The sequence below is a fragment of the Vitis riparia genome, chromosome 7 (genome assembly GCF_004353265.1).
Source record: "Vitis riparia cultivar Riparia Gloire de Montpellier isolate 1030 chromosome 7, EGFV_Vit.rip_1.0, whole genome shotgun sequence".
Classification (NCBI taxonomy): Eukaryota; Viridiplantae; Streptophyta; class Magnoliopsida; order Vitales; family Vitaceae; genus Vitis; species Vitis riparia.
Window position 1 is genome coordinate 24,977,353 of NC_048437.1, and position 22,029 is coordinate 24,999,381.

At 34.9% G+C, this 22,029-nt stretch overlaps 1 protein-coding gene across 1 annotated transcript; it reads right to left on the reverse strand.

The window, feature by feature from the left end:
- Positions 1–18,626: 18,626 nt before the first annotated feature.
- LOC117918190 lies at positions 18,627–19,646 on the reverse strand. The gene has a single exon (XM_034834702.1). The coding sequence runs from the start codon at positions 19,644–19,646 to the stop codon at positions 18,627–18,629; it is 1,020 nt and encodes a 339-aa protein (XP_034690593.1).
- Between the last annotated feature and the right edge of the window lie 2,383 nt (positions 19,647–22,029).

Sequence of the window (22,029 nt, forward strand, 5' to 3'; positions counted from 1 at the left end):
ATTTTAATAGCTTCGAGTTGCAGAGACCTAATTCCAACTCATCTTACGATTTGGTTATGTCAGGCCAATTATTTTCTAGTCGGAACCTAGTTATTATTGAAATGCATGTACACTACTGACTCGTATATCTTAGAGTTGTAGCAGCCATGCACTAGCGTATGATACTTTTTAACCATGACCTTGAGGGTGAACAATAGGTGTATTTTAAGTAAGGAGATGACTCAGCAAATTAATTTTAACATTCCCAATCTTCGGCTACATACTTTCACATGGAAACCCTATGAAATCACCTTTTTAGAACAATCTTAACTTCTTGATGCCCAATTAAGAACAATATTGGATTTTACTCCAACAAATATAGAATCAGAAAAAGAGATGAGTATAAAATTGAATGAACTCTTTTAATAGAAAAATTCTCACTGTTACTCAATGTTATGCTCTTAGTCATAAGATTTTCCACAACCTAAACACTCAATTTGAAAATTAACTACAGGCTCAAGGAGGCTAGCAGGATAAACAGAAGAAAAGTATTATATGTATTTCTTTTTACATTTTCTCAAGAGATTTGAACAGAAGAAAACAAGCTTTGTGGTGGTCTGGAGATGATGGTGTGTACATGCGTATACATTGATGCCCCATTTTTTAATTAAGGACATTGTGTCTTAGGTCTTGATAATGGAAAGGTTGGTACATGTGAGTGGAATCATCTTCAAAAGGTTGATCAATTCTTAATTAGGAGTATATGTTACGAGAAAAAGCAGCTTAACATCCAGAACTCTCTGACCAAACCCCAAATTTTCAAGCCTCAATTAAAGTAAACACGTCTCTACCAAAACTTTATTGTTCGTGCAACGTAGGAAGAAATTATAGTATAAGCAAAAACACACTAGTGTACAGACCATGATCCCCTGATGGGCCACTGCAGTACAGTAATCTCAAAACGCAAGCCTCCATTGAACAACTGCCGTCCCTTGGTGTGAATGTAAAATGAAATGAGAAATTAAACTTTGCCATTCAGGTAATTCAAGGGCAGTTTCTCCTTTATGACCATTCAATTTCCAGTCTTGTGGCAAAACCTAATAGTCAAGAATCCAAACCCTTCAAACAAATCAAACAATGAAAAATCCAAGTGATACTACTGGATATGCATGCTTATAAATGACAAATAACACGATGTCCTCTACATATGCATATCATCGATTCACATATCGTATTGATTGCCTCACCACCAAGATTATCATGTGGTTTCTCAACATTGCTTTTCTTCTGAGTGTCCAACCACACAATGCTGCTAGGTTTCTTGAAGGAGAGAAGAAAGAGTACTTGATAGAAAACCACCAGCCGTTTGCTAGGTTCCTTAACTTACCTTTTTCTGAAATTCTTCCGTGTGGTGCGTGCTGTGGATACTCAACGGACTGTGCGTGTTCTCCCTTCTACCAAAAAAACCACCAGCCGGTCTTTTCTCTCTTCTTTTTTTTTTTTTAAAAAATCTGGATGGTATTCTTTATGGCTGAACGGTGCACTTGATCTCTCAAAAATCTTCTGCTTGTGCTTTGGAGGAAAGATCCCCCAACGGTGCGTGGTGGAGGCTGTTATATTTATATAAATATATATATTGTTGGTTAAAAATAAAGTGTAAGAAGAGTTACACTTTTGAAAAAATAACCTTTGAAAATAAAGTGTAAGAAGGGTTACACTTTTAAAGTGTGAATTAAACACATGATTAAGTTTTGAAATGTTACAAAACTTGAAAGGTTAAGGAAGACAATGAGTCTTCTCATCTTTGTAACTTTACAAAACTTAAGAGGTATTTACACATATGATTAAGTTTTGAAATGTTACAAAACTTGAAAGGTTAAGGAAGACAATGAGTCTTCTCATCTTTGTAACTTTACAAAGCTTAAGAGGTTAAGTGTAAGAGAGTTACACATTTGAGATTAAATCATGTTTAATGTGTGAATTAAACATATGATTTAATTTTTGAATGTTACAAAGATGAAGAGATTGAGGAAGACAATGAGTCTTCTCATCTTTGTAACTTTGCAAAGCTTAAGAGGTTAAGTGTAAGAGAGTTACACATTTGAGATTAAATCATGTTTAATGTGTGAATTAAACATATGATTTAATTTTTGAATGTTACAAAGATGAAGAGATTGAGGAAGACAATGGGTTTTTCTCATCCTTGTAACCTTTTTTCAACCCTAAGAGTGCTATATATATGACTTTTCTTCTTTTGAAATCTTATGCAGAAAAGTGAAAAGGCTTGATCAATCCCAAGACTATTTCCATTAGTTCCCTAAAGATTTCTAGAGGTGGGAGGAAATAGAGTCTTTGGACAAAGTTCCAAGAACTTGTTTGAGTCTTTCTTGTGTTCTTCTTCTTGTTGTTCTTATTTTGTATCTTTGAGAGTTTCATTGTATCAAAGTGAGTGTGTGAGAGTGTTTCTTTTCTCCATTGTATCCAATTTTCGTCAACAGAGGCTCTTAAAATGAATGGACTCTGGCCCCTCCAATGGTGAATGCGTGCTGTAGAGTTTTAGTGGCAGCCTCTCCTCCTTATTCCTCCTTTTTCCTCCCCTTTTTAATTGCGTCCTCTAGATTTTTAAGTGGCAGATCCTCTTTCCAATGGTGGTTCGATCTTCCCCAAGTCAGCTGGGAGTTCTTCTTGGCTCCCACCCTTATCCAAAAACACCAGCCCTATTTTCATTGGCCTTTGGCAACTGTCCCATGCGAGGACTCCTTTCTCCAAATTCTATGTTTTCTCCACTAGAAAAATCCTTTCTAAATTTTAAAAACCAATCTGTGCATATCACCCAAGGAGTCCCACCTTGTTCAAAAACTTCTTCACCCCTATTTTAACTTTCTGGTGATCTTCAATAACGTCCAAAAGAGTTTCCTTCCTTCTCAAAGTCTTACAAGAATCAACTTTTCTTATCCGTTGATTTCCCTAAAAAAAATATATCAAATTATTAAATCAAATAAATGAATAAAAATTTAGAGAATGATAAAATAATAATAGTCATAGCAAGATAATAAATAAATAAATAATAATAAATAACTAAATAAATAAAAGTGATAGATAATAATAAAAATAAATAAATAAATAACTAAATAAGAAAAAGGAGTCATGCAACCATGCGAGTCATACAAGTCACGCTCAGAATGTCTAATGGGCAAAGTGTGCCTAAGTGACCTAAGTGGGCCTAAGTGATCTAGGTGGGTCTAAGGCGGTGCCTAATGGGCCAAGTGTACCTAGGTGGCCTAAAGTGATGCCTAATGGACCAAACATACCTAAATGGGCCTAAGTGAATCTAGGTGGCACCTAATGGGCCGAGTGTGCTAAATGAGCCTAAGCGAACCTAGGCGAGCCTAAGGTGTCTAAATGGGCTTAAGTGAACCTAGATGGGCCTAAGGTGGTGCCTAATGGGCCGAGTGCGCTAAGTGGGCCTAAGTGATCTAGGTGGGTCCAATGAGTCTTAACCTAAAGTGTACCTAAGTGAAACCTAATCTAAACTCGAAGGGTAGCTAAGGTCATAATGAGGAGCTAGATAAACCCCCTCAACCAAAGTCTCTAAGGTGGCTTAGAAAAGATAAGTTACATAAGTAATAATGGACCATCAAGGAATTGCTATAAAATACCAAACGAAAACCTAATAGGACATGTGGTAGGAGGGCAAAATGGAAGGTCTACACTTAAGTTTCATGTGTCCACTTCAGTGAGTTTCTTGAAATGGTTATGCCATTTATAAATTCCTTTATAAAAAAACCTATGAAATTAAAATCTTGTTAGGATCGTAGAGTTATCTCATAAAAAAACCAATTGACTATACTTATTTCGAGGCTTATAGTGGTGTGTAACCATCTCCAGCATTAAACACTCATCCCAAGGTCATTTTTTTCGTGGAGCAACATTGTTGCATACCTAATAATCCCTCCCTCCAACATGAGGCTTTTGCAACTCCAACCTTAAAACATAGCTCCAATACCACTTGTTATAATAAAAAAAACTTAACCATCTCATCTTGAAACCAATTAACTATCAGTGAGATTAAGTTAATTCTCTTTATGTGGCTCGATGTCATTCATTCATATTCATCCTACTGCTTATCGTAGATCTCCGATCTTACATACTCATCCCAAAATTAGAAGCATTATTGCATACCTAATAAATATCTTGTTTCCTTGTTCATCATTTCTGTTTCTCATGGTGTTACGACATTTTTATGTATTGACAATTTTATTCATTTTCATTATGGATTAGAAATTTTTTTAGATAATAACTTACTCTCTATTGAAGATTCAAGGCTATTGTGTGTAGTCACAAATAAGTTTGAAAGATTTTTGTTAAAGGCAAATTATATTTTGTGGAAGTTTTAAAATTGACTTAAAATGTCTTCATTAATTATTGGCAACTTCGAGATTTAATTTTTAATTAATTTTTAGAAAGTTGGTTTTTTTTTTTTTAACAAAATTATTTTTAATACATTTTTGGGAAGTTGATATTTTATTTTTAATTATTTTTTAGAAAATTGATTATTTTATTTTTAAAAAAAATAAAATTCTTTTGTTAATTAATTTTTGGAAAGTTGATATTTTACTTTTTAAGAAAATTTTGTTTCTAACTCTCTAGGGTCATAGGCATATATATATATATACCTTACCTACATATGTTTTTAGGTTGAACACTTTCGTAATCAACCAACTTGCCCTATTATTCCCAATTTCTCAAGAAAGAATTTACAAGATTGAATTCTAGGTTTTGTTAAAAGGATTTGTATCCCCTCAAAAGCTGAGAGGAATCCACTAAAGTATTGGAGCTACTACATCACATATATGGATCAAAGTATAGGTGCTAAAGAGTAAGTCTTTAGAGTAAAACAATCACGTAAATTTATGTACTTAATTTAATCTCAAATAGTGAAATGTAAATTAGAGGTCTTAAGCCCCATGGTTTTTTATCACCATAATTAATGTGAGAGTTTTCCACAAAAAAAATTAGTGTGTATCTTGATCTTTTATTACTTTGAGTATGGATCATGTATCTTGATATTCATCATTGGTGCATAAATTAACAATTTAATATTTTGAACTTTATTGATAATTTAACATGCATGTTAGTAGACCTAGTTTTATAAGCTATGAATTTCACCCTCGGTTAAGGTATTTACAAGGTCCAAAGTATTGGCTGAGACAAGTACAACTCAACCAAGTTGTATCCGCCTTGGGCAAGCCCCCTACAAAATCAATATTTGAGTTTGACTCGGAGATGGTACAGAACAATTCAAAATGAGAAGCAATCTAAAACTTGAGCCTTGAGGAGAATCAATTGCAAACAGTTTTATTTTCATTCACCTATTTGTAGAGAAAGAAAGAAAAAAAAGGTTTGACTGAGAAGAAGAGGATGGGGAGGATGGTTTTATCCTCATTCACCTAGTTGGAAAAAAAATTGGTTTGAAAGAGATGAAGAGGATGTGGAGGATGGTGGTATTCCCATTCATCCTATTGCAAAGAAAGAAAAAAAAAGGTTTGAAAGAGAAGAAGAGGACAAAGAGGATGAAGAAATGGGTATTGGGTAATAAGGTAATGGGTTTATCCATGGGTGTTAGGGTATTTATAAAATGGGTAATGAATATAGTGGTATTTATATCATGGGTAATGAATATAATGAAATAAATAGAATTGTAAATATAAATTATAAATTTTAATTTAATTATATTTTAAATAAATTACTAACTTTTTTTAATACAATTAAATAAGATGTATAGATTAAATTTTATTAGATAACATATTACTAAAAAATAATAATTACTTGTATCAATATTAACAATTGAAATTTTTTATAATTAATTAAATTTAATATAAAGATATTAAATAAAAGAACTTTTAATATTAAAAAATAATAAACATATTTTTATGTTTATTTAAATAATATTATATTTAATTAAACATAAAATTTTACAAAAAGGATATTTAATTATATACATTTTGTCTGTCATCCGATACCAATCGGAGATACCAAGACCAATGTGTCTCAAGACCTCCCAAGTTAATGACCGAGACCTTGATTTTGAACCATATGTATATACATATATTGAGAACCCATCACTTAACCAACCCAATTAACACTTTTATCATGTGCCTTTGTGGGAAAAGGGAGAAAAGTTCTATATCGATTTTTCTTGCATTTTCTCAAGAGATTTGAACAGAAGAAAACAAGATCATAAACAAGCTTTGTGGTGGTGTGAAAATGGTATGCATATGTGTATACACCCCGGATGATGCCCCATTTTGAAAGGACACGCACTGTGTCTTAGGTCTTGACGATAATGGAAAGGTCAGTGCATGTGAGCGGAATGATCTGCAAAGAGCTGATCAATTCTTAATTAGCAGTGTATGTTACGAGAAAAAACAGCTTAACATCCAGAACTCTGTGACCAAATCCCAAAATTTCAAGCCTCAATTCATGTAAACACGTCCCTATCAAAAGTTTTTCTTTGCTCCAGATACGAAGAAATTACGGTATAATAAAAAACACAGTACTGTACAGACCACGATCCCAAGATGGGCCACTGCAGTACAGTAATCTCGAAACGCAAGCCTCCATTAAACAACTGTCGTCCCTTGGTGTGAATGTAAAATGAAATAAGAAATTAAACTTTGCCATTCAGGTAATTCAAGGGCAGTTTCTCCTTTATGATCTTTCAATTTCTAGTCTCCTCGTGGCAAAACCTAATAGTCAAGAATCCAAACCCTTCAAACAAATCAAACAATGAAAAATCAAGTGATTACATTGGATATGCATGCTTATAAATAACAATTAACACCATCTCCTCTTCATACGCATATCATCTACATATCCAATTTATTTTTATTTCATCTCCTAGCCTGTTTGCCTCACCACCAAGACTATCATGAGGTTTCTCAACGTTGTTTTTACTGTCATAGCACTTGTTTTTCTTCTGAGTATCCAGCCACACAATGCTGCTAGGATTCAGCAAAGGGGTCCTGTCTCTCCTCCTGGCCCAAATCCATGTGGGAAAACCCCCGTTGAAGGCCCTCCTTGCAAACATCCACCTTCATCTCCTGCAAGAGCACATGCCACCGCTCCAGCTGTCAAGGCTACCATGCACAAGTGACATTTTTACAAGCCATCAGCTCCGAGTATAAGTAGTTTATTGTCGTGTTTGTCATCTGAATAAACTGATTTGCAGGTTATTTTTGCTTTAGTATCTGTATTTTATTTTTCATCTTTCGATGAAGTTTGTGTTCAAAGAATAACATGGACGAGTTCAATGCGTTTCTGTGTATTACTTTGGCTCTTGATGTGTGCTGTAACCATGTGAAGTTTGTACACTTCATGATACAAAATTAAAAAGAAAAAAATTAATTGAATCATGAACAAATTTTTGCTTGTTTCTTTTCTAATGGCCATTGATCTTTTAAACGTCTAAAACTTATGCGTTTTAAACGTCATTGATCTTTTAAACGTCAAATTAAGTGTGTCTGCAATTTTAAGAAATTTTTATGGCAAGATATATATCACTTTCCAATTGCTTCAATTAATAATTAATAATTATGCGTGGGTTCGGGTTTTGGCAAATTGCTTGAATCTTGAACCCACACCTACCCTAATATTTTTGAATTGATATTTTTCCTACCCAAGTCAAATCTTAACTTATTAAAAGTTTGTCCATAAACTCAACCCTACGTTGGGCACAAATTGGACCGCCTCAAGTTGCAATCCTATTCACATATGCATAAAATTGTCCAAATATTATTTGATTTACAAAATGTTTGATAAAATTTAATATGTTTTACTTATGACTTAAGCTGATTTTAAGTTAAATTATTTTTAAATTGTGAACTTAAAATTTATTATTTAATTTATATTTTAAGTATTGAGGTTATTCAATAAAGTTAATATTTTACTAAATCATCAAATTGACACATTATTCTTACTAATTTCAACTGATATTTACTCTTGTTAATTTAAATTAATATTTACTTTCATTAATATTAAATAATAAATTCATTTGCTAAACATTCACATTAAATGTCTTAGACTCATAAAACAACTATAATATATTTAGTTAAAAAAAATATGAATCATAGACGTGAAGTCATTAACATAAAAGATATTCTCATTAGATGTGTTAAATAGGATGAAAAGAAATCAATGATTTAAATTTAAAATTTCAAGCCTCAATTCAAGTAAACACGCCCCTATCCTATAATAGTACAGTAATCTCAAAACGAAAGCCTCCATTAAACAACTGTCGTCCCTTGGTGTGAATGTAAAATGAAATGAGAAATAAGAGTTTGCCATTCAGGTAATTCAAGGACAGTTTCTCCTTTATGACCGTTCAATTTCTAGTCACCTCGTGGCAAAACCTAATAGTCAAGAATCGAAACCCTTCAAACAAATCAAACAATGAAAAATCCAAGTGATACCATTGGATATGCATGCATATAAATAACGAACAACACCATCTCCTCTACATATGCATATCATCCACATATCAAATCGATTACATCTCCTAGCCTATTTGCCTTACCACCAAGACTATCATGAGGTTTCTCAATGTTGTTTTTACTGTCATAGCACTTACATTTCTTCTGAGCGTCCAATCACACAATGCTACTAGGGTTCTTGAAGGAGAGAACCGTGAGTATTTGATAGAGAAAAGACGTGGTCTTTCAGAAAGTCCTCAACAGATGGGTCCGGTCACTCCTTCTACCCCAAATCCATGTGAGAAAGCCCCCGTTGGAGGCCCTCCTTGCAAACACCCCCCTGCATCTCCTGCAAGAGCACATGCCACCGCTCCGGCTGTCAAGGCTACCATGCACAAGTGACATTTTTACAGGCCATCAGCTCCAAGTATACGTAGTTTATTGTCATGTTTGTCATCTGAATAAACTGATTTGCAGGTCATTTTAGTTTTAGTATCTGTATTCTGTTTTTCAACTTTTGATGAGGTTTTTGTTAAACGAATAATGTAGACGAGTTCTATGCGTTCTGTGTATTAATTTCACTCTTGATGTGTGTTGTAACAATGTGAAGTTTGTACACTTCATGATATATAAATAAAAAGAAGAAAGTTGAATCATGAACAAATTTTTGCTTCATGATCTTTTGCACGGCTGAAACTCAACAGTCTATTAATTAGTGATTTACTTTTATTAGAAAGTAGAATATATTATCATAGAATGGATTTTCCCTGTAATTGAACTTTTCAAATTTGTGAATCAAATTTTAAAGCATGCAGGTCTTTTTTTTTTCTTTTTTCTTTTGGGTTGAACAAATTTTGTTGTCTTTGCATATATTTTTTTTTTCTATATTTTATGGATATATGGGAAGAAGAAGTAGAAGCAATTGGGCTGTTGAGAGGCCCATACTAACCCAAATCTTTCGACCTTGTAAGGATGTGATAGTTTTAATGTCAAGGGGTTAAGGATCGATGCATGATTATTCAAATCCTGTTAAAATCTCATATAACCTTCTGAGGATTGTTTTATTTTTATATTCTTGAACTAACATTATTTGCATAAAGCTTCCATTGGCACAACACATACCATACATTTTAACATCTCCAAATGTTCATAAAACAGATATTTGCCAATGCAAGTGGAATAGACATGCTAATCTATATGAATCATACTCATTTTTAGAGGTTTAGATTAAAAAGGCTAGTTACTATGATTTGCACCCTCAAAGAAAAGTCAAGAAATGAGTAGAAAGTCCAAGGAGCATAGAAATTTTTGTAAATCATGTGTATTGTTGATCCAAGTCAAACAAAATCTACCTGGCGTTTGCTATATCAAAGTTGGAATATTTGAATAGTGATGTCAAACTTATCATCTTGTAACATGGGTATTTGTGTGTGTATAACACGACAATGTGAGCCAAATTAATGCTCACTTAGTGCATTGTTTGTGTTGTATGATTAGCTTTTAGCTAGAATGCTTTTTCTTTCTTACTTTCTTTTTTTAAAAAAAAATAATAATAAAATATAAAAAATATAAAAAATTTAAATTCATGTGTATGTTGAAAATAATGAGTTTAGGAATTGAGTATAGATCATGCATCTTGATATTCATCATTGGTGCATAAATTTATTACAACTTAATATTTTGAACTTTATTGATAATTTAGCATGCATGTTAGTAGACCTAGTTTGATGTGTTATGAATATACATATATTGATCAAAACCCATCATCCAACCAATCTAATTATCTCTTGTATCATGTGCCTTATGAAAAAAGTGAGAAAAGTTTTATATGCATTTTTTTTTTTTGCATTTTCTCAAACGATTTGAACAAAAGAAAACAAAATCATAAACAAGCTTTGTGATGGTGTGCAAATGGTATGTATAATGTGGATACACCCCAAATGATGCCCCATTTTGAAAGGGCAAGCATTATTTCTTAGGTCTTGATGATGGAAATTAAGGATGGTGCATCTGAGTGGAATCATGTCCATAGAATTGATCAATTCTTATTAGGAGTGTTAGGAAGTGTCTTAAATTCCTAATTAGTATAGATTCTTTTTTTGTAAAGAATACTATATAGAATATTTTTAAGTTGATAAATTATTGTAATATTAGACTTCCTTATGGAATAAGAAAGGTTTTTTTGGAAATATCTCTATAAATATTCAAAGTTATGAGATGAAGATGGGTCTATAAAGATTATACGAGGTGAATAAAAATGTGAGGATGAATGGGAGTTACCTGGTGGAGCGAAAAGGCTCGTCATAGGGTAGGGATACGAAGAGTGGAGAAACATGGGATGTTTCAAGAAGCCAATAATTGTATCTGGTTATAAGCCAATAATTGTATCTGGTTATGTCCTCTGTAATGTTCCGGTTCTATCCTCAATAATGTTCTCTATTGTATAGTAGAATAATTCTCTCTCATCCGTGGACGTAGGCATGGTTGGTCGAACTATGTTAAAACCACAAGAATCGTATGTGTTATTATTTTATCTTTGTGTTCTTAATTAACGATGTTTGCATGAAAGCTTCCGCTGTCATAACAAATTGGTATCAGAGATTAGGTTGAAAATTTATGGAAGAATAAAATATCATAGAGCACACAAGATGAAGGCAAAAGGAATTTTCAATGAAGGTAGAGTCGATTGCTCTCTCGTAGTGATATAATACAAAAAAGTTTGTGTCATGGAGAGTTTGAAGATTGACTTCATGGAATTTGGTCCAAGGTGGAGATTGTTAAGAAGTGTCCCAAATTTCTAATTAGTATAGATTCCTCTTTTGTAAAGAATATTACATTAAATATTTTTGGGTTGATATATTATTGTAATATTAGACTTCCTTATAGAATAATAAGGAAGGTTGTTGGAAATATCTCTATAAATATTCTAAGTCATTGACCGAAAATTCTCTATTGTACCAAAATACTTTGCCTTTTTACGTAGTAACTCTGGTCAAGAAAAACTAGAGAAAGAGTCACTACGGCTTTTGTAGTATTCCGGGTATCGTTCTCAAGGACTGGCTTATGAAAATTGTCAATACTAGAATAAATGAATTGTTTTTGTTTAAATCCTTAAGTGAAAAACAATATGTGAATAATGTGAAACCAAGTAAAAGAAATTGAATTAATAAGAGAAAATGAATATTGATTTTAAATTCAATTGATTCAAGTTTGGGGTTTTCCACAATCCAACCTAGGGTATAGAAATTATAGAAAACAAGGGTATTTTAAGTAATATGATCTTAGGGTTTTGGGATCCTTGGCCACTCGCGATCAAGTTGGGTTCTATAACTCAAAATTGCATCCGAAACCTAATTTTTCCTTTTTCAAACAGATTCCTAAAACCATCAAATGAATGAGATTGATTATCAATTTAAGATTTGGCTTTTTAACCCTTCCTACTCCTTATAGCTTTATTTAGGGGCAAATAACGGTTGGTAAGACGAGGATAACTAATGATCAAGAATTACCAAGAATCACTAGTATCGAGTAATAACCTACCATATCATTCCCTAAACGAACTCACAAGGATAGGATAAAAATAATAATAAATTGTCATCCAACCAATAATTAATCTCATTGTTATAGTAATTACCCATTGTCCCTATAGATTTCCTAGCCCTTAGGTTTTCATGCTTCAAGCCCCAAGTTGGCTCTTAGCCTCTCATGGGGGTGATGTCACATTCACAATCCATAATAGGGTAAAAATCCATAATTTGAATCAAAAGAAACTAAAAACAATATATTCAATAAAGAAGAAAAAGAAAACAAACTAAAGTTCTCGTCTTCTTCCACCTTCAATGTCAAACTCTCCAGAAAATAATCCAAGATCCCTAAAACCTAGAATTGAGAGAGTTTATATAATATCCTCAATTACCTAACATGTGGCACACTCTCATTGGCCACTTATTACAAAATAATTTCCTAAAAATGATTAAAAAAACAATAAAATGGTGATTTCTAGTCATATGGGGTCCACCTAGGGCGGATGGAGTGCTTTAGATGCAATTCCCGAGGTAGAGGAGGCGGAACATCAAAGTGGCAGTGGGTGAATTCGAAATTGGTGTCATTTCGAAGTGGATTTCGAATTCACAAGTTGAATTTCGAAATCATAAGTTGAATTTCGAAATCATTTCGAAATGACCCTCCAGCTTGGTGTAGTTGTCTTCAAATGGCCATAACTTCTTCATTTCAGCTCCGATTTGCAAACCGTTTGAAGCGTTGGACTCCTGACTTCCCGAGATTCGAAACGATATATAGTATGTATATAATGGACTCCAGAAAGTGCTCCAAATTTGTCCTCAAAGTCAGAGTATATAATGCCATCAGATTTTTGAGTTCTAAATTTCCATGCAGCTCAATCTTGCTTTATGCCTCATTTCCCATGCTTTCTTGCCTTCTTTGTTACTCCATAATGGTCATTTATCATCCTCCAACCTCATGATATCCTTGTTTTGCCTTTCCTTACATTCAATGAGTCTTGACTCACTTATTTCCTCATTTAGCCCTTCTTGATCTTTCAAAATCTAAAGTCATTCAATTTGCACAATTTTCTTCCCTTGAACCTGAGATAAATCTCCAAAGTATAGATTAAACTCATGGCTAGGGCCTTAGCATTGATTTAGGTCAAGTTGGGTGATTTGAATGTCCTTTGGTGCACAAATCATATCTAATATGTGCCATTAGAGCACATATTTTGGCTCCAATCATCCCCCTCAACCTAAACTTTGCTAGTCCCTAGCAAATGAAAAGAATAAAGAAGAATGAAAAATATGTAATGAGATTCATGAAACCATATTAACTCAACATAACATGTTTTACACACAAGATACCCAAGTAGACAAATTTCCTAGAATTGAGCAAGATGACGCAAGATATGCAATTTCTTAGTTTTCCCACCTTATCTTCGTATACATAAATGTGCATCCATGTTTAGCATTCCTCTTAGTGTCTCTTGATTTTCCCTTGATTGGTTCTTTCCACCTAAACCTCATGTGCTTAATTTTGGTGTCCCCTCATAGTATTTTTCTTAAGACTTTTTCTTAAACTCAAATTTCATCATTCTTTAAGTTAAAGAGGAGGAAAATTTATTTTGATTTTTCTTTCTTAGTTTAGGAAATCTCCTTCTATATGGCTTAATAGGGATCCACCGGCAACTCCCGAGTTTTCACCCAAGGTACCAGGTATTGAGGACCTTTATAGGCCACTTACCCCTCAGGTATCACCCTAGCTCAAGGTAGAACAAGGTCGAATTTCCCAAACATTTTTTTTTTTTTTCATTTTTCATTTATCTTTTTTTTTTTTTTTTTTTTTTTTTTAACTGAGTTTAGCTTATGTAATGAGCAAGATACCGATGACTCCTAACCAGTTGGTTTTGGGCACCAGGGCTTGAAGACACAAGGCCATTACCCCCTTAGATAATTGCTCAAGCTTAAATCAGTCATTTTCATTTTATTTTTTTTTTCATTTCCTCATTTTATTGCTTAAGAACAACTCTTTTTAAGCTAAAGAAATTATCTTAATCAAGATACCATAAGGGTACACGTGCTTTGTGTGTGCTTTGAGTCTTAAATAGAAAATAACCATCAAAGAAAAATTGAAGGTATTCCAAGAATTCAACCTAACTATTTTTGCACTTAAAGGTATATAAAGATAAGGTAAGTGAACTAATACTCTTGTTCTAACTGCATTTTTTTTTCTCAAATTCTAAAGAAATAATACTACTTAAAGCATTCTCATGCCAAATAAACCATGAGTTACCAAGGCAAATCAAGAATCTCATTAGCTAACCAAAGATGACATGCAAACTTTTGAAAAAAATTAGGGCTAATAGGCTAATAGGCCTTCCCCCCTCAACCTAAATTACACATTGTCCCCAATGTGTAGGATAATGGGTCAAAAGAAAGGAAAAATGAATATGTTACCTCAAGATCATCAAGTGAGAAGTTTGTTATGTGGACTTCATATAAACTGTAGGAGCTTTGTCACCTTGAACACATGTGAGGCTTACCTTTTCACTCCCTTGAAGTTCGCATTTACCTATATCACTCGGATGTTTGCAAGCTAAGTTGCTACAACTCATAAACTCATTAGTAAGTTAAAAACAAAAATAAAAAATAAAAAATGCTAACCATATTGCTAATGACTAATTGAAAATGCAAAACTAAATAAAGGAAAATAAAAAAAATAAAATAAAACAAAATAAAAGTTTTACCTACTGGATTTTCAGAAAATGCTTCAACCCTTTTGAACATCTCCATCAAGAAAATGGAGATTCTCCTCTTGTGTCTCAAATCTTTCAATGAAATGCTTTAGGCGCTGACCATTAACTTTGAATTCATTACCTGTCCTCGGATTTTGAATGGTCACGGTGCCATAAGGGAAGACTTCCTTTACCACATAAGGGCCATTCCACCTTGACCTAAGCTTTTCTGGAAAAATGTGAAGCTTGGAGTCGTACAACAACACCTTTTCACCTTGCTTGAACTCCCTTCGTAAAATAAGCTTGTCATGGTAGAATTTGTGTTTTTCCCTTGCATTTCGTAGGCATTCATAACTCTCATTTCGATATGCCTCAAGTTCATTCAGATCATATTTCCTTTTAGCGCCAGCTTGATCCGAATCAAAGTTCATCTTCTTTACAGCCCAATATGCACGATGTTCGAGTTCTACAGGCAAATGACATGCTTTACCATAAACAATTCGGTACGGTGACATGCCAAGGACAGTCTTATAGGCTGTCCTATATGCCCAAAGTGCATCACTCAACTTGGTAGACCAATCTTTTCTTGTAGTATTGACTACTTTGGTGAGGATTCTCTTAATTTCCCGATTTGCTAGCTCAGCTTGCCCATTCGTTTGAGGGTGATATGGGGTGGACACTTTATGCCTCACTCCATATTTCTGCAAAAGAGTGGAAAAGGGCTTGTTACAAAAGTGTGAACCTCCATCACTAATGATTGCTCTCGGAATGCCAAACCTAGATAAAATATTCTCCTTTAAAAATTTGAGCACCACTTTGTGATCATTGCTCTTGCATGCCACTGCTTCTACCCATTTAGAGACATAATCCACTCCCACCAAAATATAGAGATTTCCAAAAGAAGGAGGGAATGGTCCCATAAAGTCCAGGCCCCAACAATCAAAGACCTCAACAACACAAATATGATTTTGAGGCATTTGATACCTTGTGTTGATTTTCCCCAGTTGTTGACATTGTGGACAACTTTTGCAATGAGTGTTACAATCCTTGAACATAGTTGGCCAATAGAATCCACTCTGTAGAATTTTTGCTGAAGTCTTCCTTGAAGCAAAATGACCTCCACAAGCTCCTTCATGGCACATTCGCAATATGTCTTGTTGTTCATCCTCTGGAACACATCTCCGCATAATTTGATCGGGGCAAAATTTATACAAATATGGATCATCCCAAGCATAGTGTTTTGCCCGCAAAAGAAAATACTTCTTTGTTTCCATGTTCCATTCTAATGGAAGTTCTCCGGTTGCCAAGTAATTGACTATATTTGCGAACCAAGGCAGCTTCTCCACTGCACAAAGTGCATCATCAGGAAACTCATCATTAATTTGTGCTTCCTCGAAATGTGACTCTACTTTAACTCGGGAAAGATGATCAGCAACCACATTCTCTACCCCTTGCTTATCCTTGATTTGAATGTTAAATTCTTGAAGGAGAAGGATCCATCTGATAAGTCTTGCTTTGGCATCCTTTTTGTTGAGTAGATATTTCAAGGCCGAATGATCAGTAAAAATTACTATTGAAGTTCCCAAAAGGTAGTTCCTGAATTTATCAAGTGCGAACACCACTGCAAGGAGCTCCTTTTCAGTAGTTGTGTAGTTCTTCTGAGCATCATTGAGGGTTTTACTAGCATAGTACACCACATATGGTTTTCCATCCTCCCTTTGACCTAGTACGGCTCCCACTGCATAGTCGCTAACATCACACATCAACTCAAATGGGAGAGACCAATTTGGAGATCTCACAATTGGTGCAGTAGTGAGGAGTGACTTTAGCCTCTTAAAAGCTTCTTGGCATGCTTTAGTCCATATGAATTCTGCATCCTTAAGTAGTAAAGCACAAAGAGGTTGAGCGATTTTTGAGAAGTCTTGTATGAACCTTCTATAAAAACCTGCATGTCCCAAAAATTGTCTCACCTCTTTAACAGTGGTAGGCGAAGGTAGCTTTGAGATGAGCTCAATTTTTGCTGGATCTACCTGAATGCCCTCTTTAGAGATGATATGACCAAGTATTACCCCTGAAGTTGCCATGAAGTGACACTTCTCCCAATTTAGGACCAAATCCTTCTCAATGCACCTTTTCAAAACTTTCTTCAAATTTAAAAGACAATCATCAAAGGTCTTCCCATAAACAGTCAGATCATCCATAAAAACTTCCATGATTCTCTCTACCATGTCACTGAAAATACTAAGCATACACCTTTGAAATGTGGCCGGTGCATTACAAAGACCAAAAGGCATGCGCCTATAAGCATAGGTGCCAAATGGGCATGTGAATGTGGTTTTCTCCTGATCCTCCAATGCAATGGCAATTTGAAAATAGCCTGAATAGCCATCCAAGAAACAATAATAGTCATGACCAGCTACCCTCTCCAAAACCTGATCTAAGAAAGGTAATGGAAAATGATCTTTCTTGGTGACTGCATTCAACTTTCTAAAATCAATGCATACTCGCCAACATGTAGTCAACCTTGTAGGAATGAGCTCTCCTTCATCATTCTTCATCACAGTTATCCCGCTTTTCTTAGGTACTACTTGAGTGGGGCTCACCCAACTACTGTCAGAGATAGGATAAATAATACCTGCATCTAAAAGCTTCAATACCTCATTTCTGACTACATCTTGCATAAGGGGATTTAGCCTTCTTTGTGGTTGCCTTACTGGTTTTGCATTCTCTTCCAAATAAATATGATGCGTGCAAATCAAGGGATTTATCCCTTTCAAATCTGAAATGGACCAACCAATCGCCCCTTTATTCTCTTTAAGCACCTTCAAAAGTTTAATTTCTTGCTCTTCAGTTAATGTAGCTGAAATTACCACAGGTTTTTCTTCATTTGCCTCTAAATAAACATACTTTAAACCATGTGGTAGGGGCTTTAACTCTGGTTTGCTGATCTCAACCTCTTCCTTTTTGCTTTCTTCATCATTCTCAACACTGTTCAAAGATTGAATCGTATATTTTTCTTTCCATTCTGTAGCAACTTGAACACATTCTTCCTTAACGATTGTAGAGAAAAATTCATCTATATTTTCTTCCATTAACTTTTCTGTGTGTTCTTGCACCAAGGTCTCTATAAGGCATGCTTCCTCATTTTCCACATCATCATGGTCCATTGGTTGCTTGCATAAATTGAAGACATTCATTTCCACTGTCATGTTCCCAAAAGATAATTGCATCAATCCATTTCGACAGTTAATAAGAGCATTGGCTGTAGCAAGGAAAGGTCTCCCAAGAATAATTGGAACAGAATTCATACCCTTTTTCAATGGTTCTGTATCTAACACCACAAAGTCCACTGGGTAGTAGAACTTTTCAACTTGCACCAAAACATCTTCGACTACTCCTCTAGGTACTTTAATCGAACGGTCTGCTAAAGAGAGTGTAATGGTAGTAGCCTTAAGCTCTCCCAATCCCAATTGCTTATAGATTGAATATGGAAGCAAATTCACACTAGCTCCCAAATCTAACAAAGCCTTTTCCACGAATGAATCTCCAATCTGAACTGAGATGGTAGGACAACCTGGATCTTTGTACTTCACCATTGCCTTATTCTCAATGATGGCACTGACTTGCTCGGTGAGGAATGCTTTCTTGCTTAATTTAATCCTTCTCTTCACAGTGCATAAGTCTTTGAGGAACTTTGCATAAGCAGGAACTTGCTTGATCATATCAAGGAGTGGAATGTTGATCTTCACTTGCTTCAAAACTTCCAAAATCTCTAAAGTCTTATCCCCCACTTTGTGTCTCTGCATAGCTGAAGGGAAAGGCAAATGATTGGAAACACTCATTTTATTTTTGCTCACAATGACTTCCTCATTTTCAGACGTTTTCTCATTTCTAACATTTTTCTCCACAGTTGGTTCATCTCTAGCAGGAATATCTTAACTTACAGGTAACTTGGGCCCTTCATATTCTTTCCCATTTCTGAGTGTGATAACTGCATTGCAATCTTCCTTTTGCACTTCAGAAACTTCATTTACTCCTCTCGGATTTTTCTGTGGTTGAGCTGGGAATTTTCCTTTCTCTTGAGATAAACTTACAGCAAGTTGGCTCAAAGTGGTTCGAATATCTACTAGTTCTTGAGATGTTTGAGCATTTATCCTATTTTGATCTTCATTACGCTTGTCTTGCTTCTGTATAAACTCTCTCATCATGTCTTCCAGGCTTGAGTTAGATGATGAGGTTTGATGTTGCTGTTGAAAATTCTGAGATGGCATACCTTGTGGTTGAAAACCTTGCTGCCCACTAGTCTGATTACCCTGAAATCGATTTCCTTGCTGTTGAAACTGGCCATTGTTACCTCCCATCCATGATAGATTTTGATGATTCCTCCAACCTGGATTATAAGTATTGGAATATGGAGAGTTGCTAGAATATTGCTTGTATGTCCCTAAGGCATTGGCTTGCTCCGTAAACATATCTTGCACTGCAGGTAGAGTAGGACAAGATTGCACACCATGTTCCGTAGACTTACATATCAAGCATATTTGAGTTACCCCATCATTGACTATTTGTACCTCTTGAACTCCCTTGGATTCCAAATCATCCAACCTTCTCATAACGGTTGCTAACTTTGCTTGGACATCTAAACCCTCTGGTAAGGTATACACTCCACTAGCTCTTGCTCTGTTCATTGTTCTATCTCTAGATGGTTCCTTGACAATTGGTTCATCCCAACTTCTAGATACCTCAGCAACATAATCAAGGAATTGAAATGCTTCATCGGGGTTTTTATTCATGAAATCTCCTCCACACATAGTCTCGAGAAGTTGTTTCATTGGTGGTGCCATGCCTTCATAGAAATACGAAACTAGCATCCAGTTGTCAAATCCATGATGGGGGCATGCTGCAACAATCTCCCTGAATCTTTCCCAACATGCAAAAAATTTCTCATCCTCCATAGCCTTGAAATTCGAGATCTCCTTTTTCAATGCACTGGTTCTATGTGTTGGAAAGAATTTCTGCAAAAACACTGATTGTAGATCACCCCAATTTCTGATACTATAGGGTCTAAGACTATTTAACCAAGTCTTAGCTTTATCCTTCAATGACAAGGGGAATAACTTCATGCGAAAGATCTCCAAAGGAGTGTTGGCTTCTCGAAAATTGAAACGATGTCCTCAAATTCCTTGATGTGAGAGTATGGATTTTCATTTTCTGTCCCCCTAAAAATGGGTAGTTGAGACACCACTTGAGGCCGAATGGTAACATGATCATGATTTTGAGGTAGCATAAAACACGATGGTGTGCTCAACCTAGGAGGATTTAGAAGCTCTCTCATAGTTCTTTGGCCCTGCACAGGTGGTCGTGGCCTGTTGTTATTACTGTTGAATTCTTCAGTGTCCTCCATATCTGGTCGAGATTCCTCAATTGTTCTTTGAAGTCTACCTGAAAGATCTCTTTCCCAACCAAGCATAAAATAGAAGAAAAATATGTATAAAGATAAAAAAAAAAATAAAAGAACTAAAACAAAGTAATTCACTATATCCTAGTTATGACGATTGCCAGTCCCCGGCAACGGCGCCAATTTCTTGACCGAAAATTCTCTATTGTACCAAAATACTTTGCCTTTTTACGTAGTAACTCTGGTCAAGAAAAACTAGAGAAAGAGTCACTACGGCTTTTGTAGTATTCCGGGTATCGTTCTCAAGGACTGGCTTATGAAAATTGTCAATACTAGAATAAATGAATTGTTTTTGTTTAAATCCTTAAGTGAAAAACAATATGTGAATAATGTGAAACCAAGTAAAAGAAATTCAATTAATAAGAGAAAATGAATATTGATTTTAAATTCAATTGATTCAAGTTTGGGGTTTTCCACAATCCAACCTAGGGTATAGAAATTATAGAAAACAAGGGTATTTTAAGTAATATGATCTTAGGGTTTTGGGATCCTTGGCCACTCGCGATCAAGTTGGGTTCTATAACTCAAAATTGCATCCGAAACCTAATTTTTCCTTTTTCAAACAGATTCCTAAAACCATCAAATGAATGAGATTGATTATCAATTTAAGATTTGGCTTTTTAACCCTTCCTACTCCTTATAGCTTTGTTTAGGGGCAAATAACGGTTGGTAAGACGAGGATAACTAATGATCAAGAATTACCAAGAATCACTAGTATCGAGTAATAACCTACCGTATTATTCCCTAAACGAACTCACAAGGATAGGATAAAAATAATAATAAATTGTCATCCAACCAATAATTAATCTCATTGTTATAGTAATTTACCCATTGTCCCTATAGATTTCCTAGCCCTTAGGTTTTCATGCTTCAAGCCCCAAGTTGGCTCTTAGCCTCTCATGGGGGTGATGTCACATTCACAATCCATAATAGGGTAAAAATCCATAATTTGAATCAAAAGAAACTAAAAACAATATATTCAATAAAGAAGAAAAAGAAAACAAACCAAAGTTCTCGTCTTCTTCCACCTTCAATGTCAAACTCTCCAGAAAAAATCCAAGATCCCTAAAACCTAGAATTGAGAGAGTTTATATAATATCCTCAATTACCTAACATGTGGCACACTCTCATTGGCCACTTATTACAAAATAATTTCCTAAAAATGATTAAAAAACAATAAAATGGTGATTTCTAGTCGTGTGGGGTCCACCTAGGGCGGATGGAGTGCTTTAGATGCAATTCCCGAGGTAGAGGAGGCGGAACATCAAAGTGGCAGTGGGTGAATTCGAAATTGGTGTCATTTCGAAGTGGATTTCGAATTCACAAGTTGAATTTCGAAATCATAAGTTGAATTTCGAAATCATTTCGAAATGACCCTCCAGCTTGGTGTAGTTGTCTTCAAATGGCCATAACTTCTTCATTTCAGCTCCGATTTGCAAACCGTTTGAAGCGTTGGACTCCTGACTTCCCGAGCTTCGAAACGATATATAGTATGTATATAATGGACTCCAGAAAGTGCTCCAAATTTGTCCTCAAAGTCAGAGTATATAATGCCATCAGATTTTTGAGTTCTAAATTTCCATGCAGCTCAATCTTGCTTTATGCCTCATTTCCCATGCTTTCTTGCCTTCTTTGTTACTCCATAATGGTCATTTATCATCCTCCAACCTCATGATATCCTTGTTTTGCCTTTCCTTACATTCAATGAGTCTTGACTCACTTATTTCCTCATTTAGCCCTTCTTGATCTTTCAAAATCTAAAGTCATTCAATTTGCACAATTTTCTTCCCTTGAACCTGAGATAAATCTCCAAAGTATAGATTAAACTCATGGCTAGGGCCTTAGCATTGATTTAGGTCAAGTTGGGTGATTTGAATGTC

Bases quoted from the DNA above. Each gene is read 5' to 3' on its own strand.
- LOC117918190 (XM_034834702.1), bottom strand. From the start codon at position 19,646: ATGGAGGATGAGAAATTTTTTGCATGTTGGGAAAGATTCAGGGAGATT.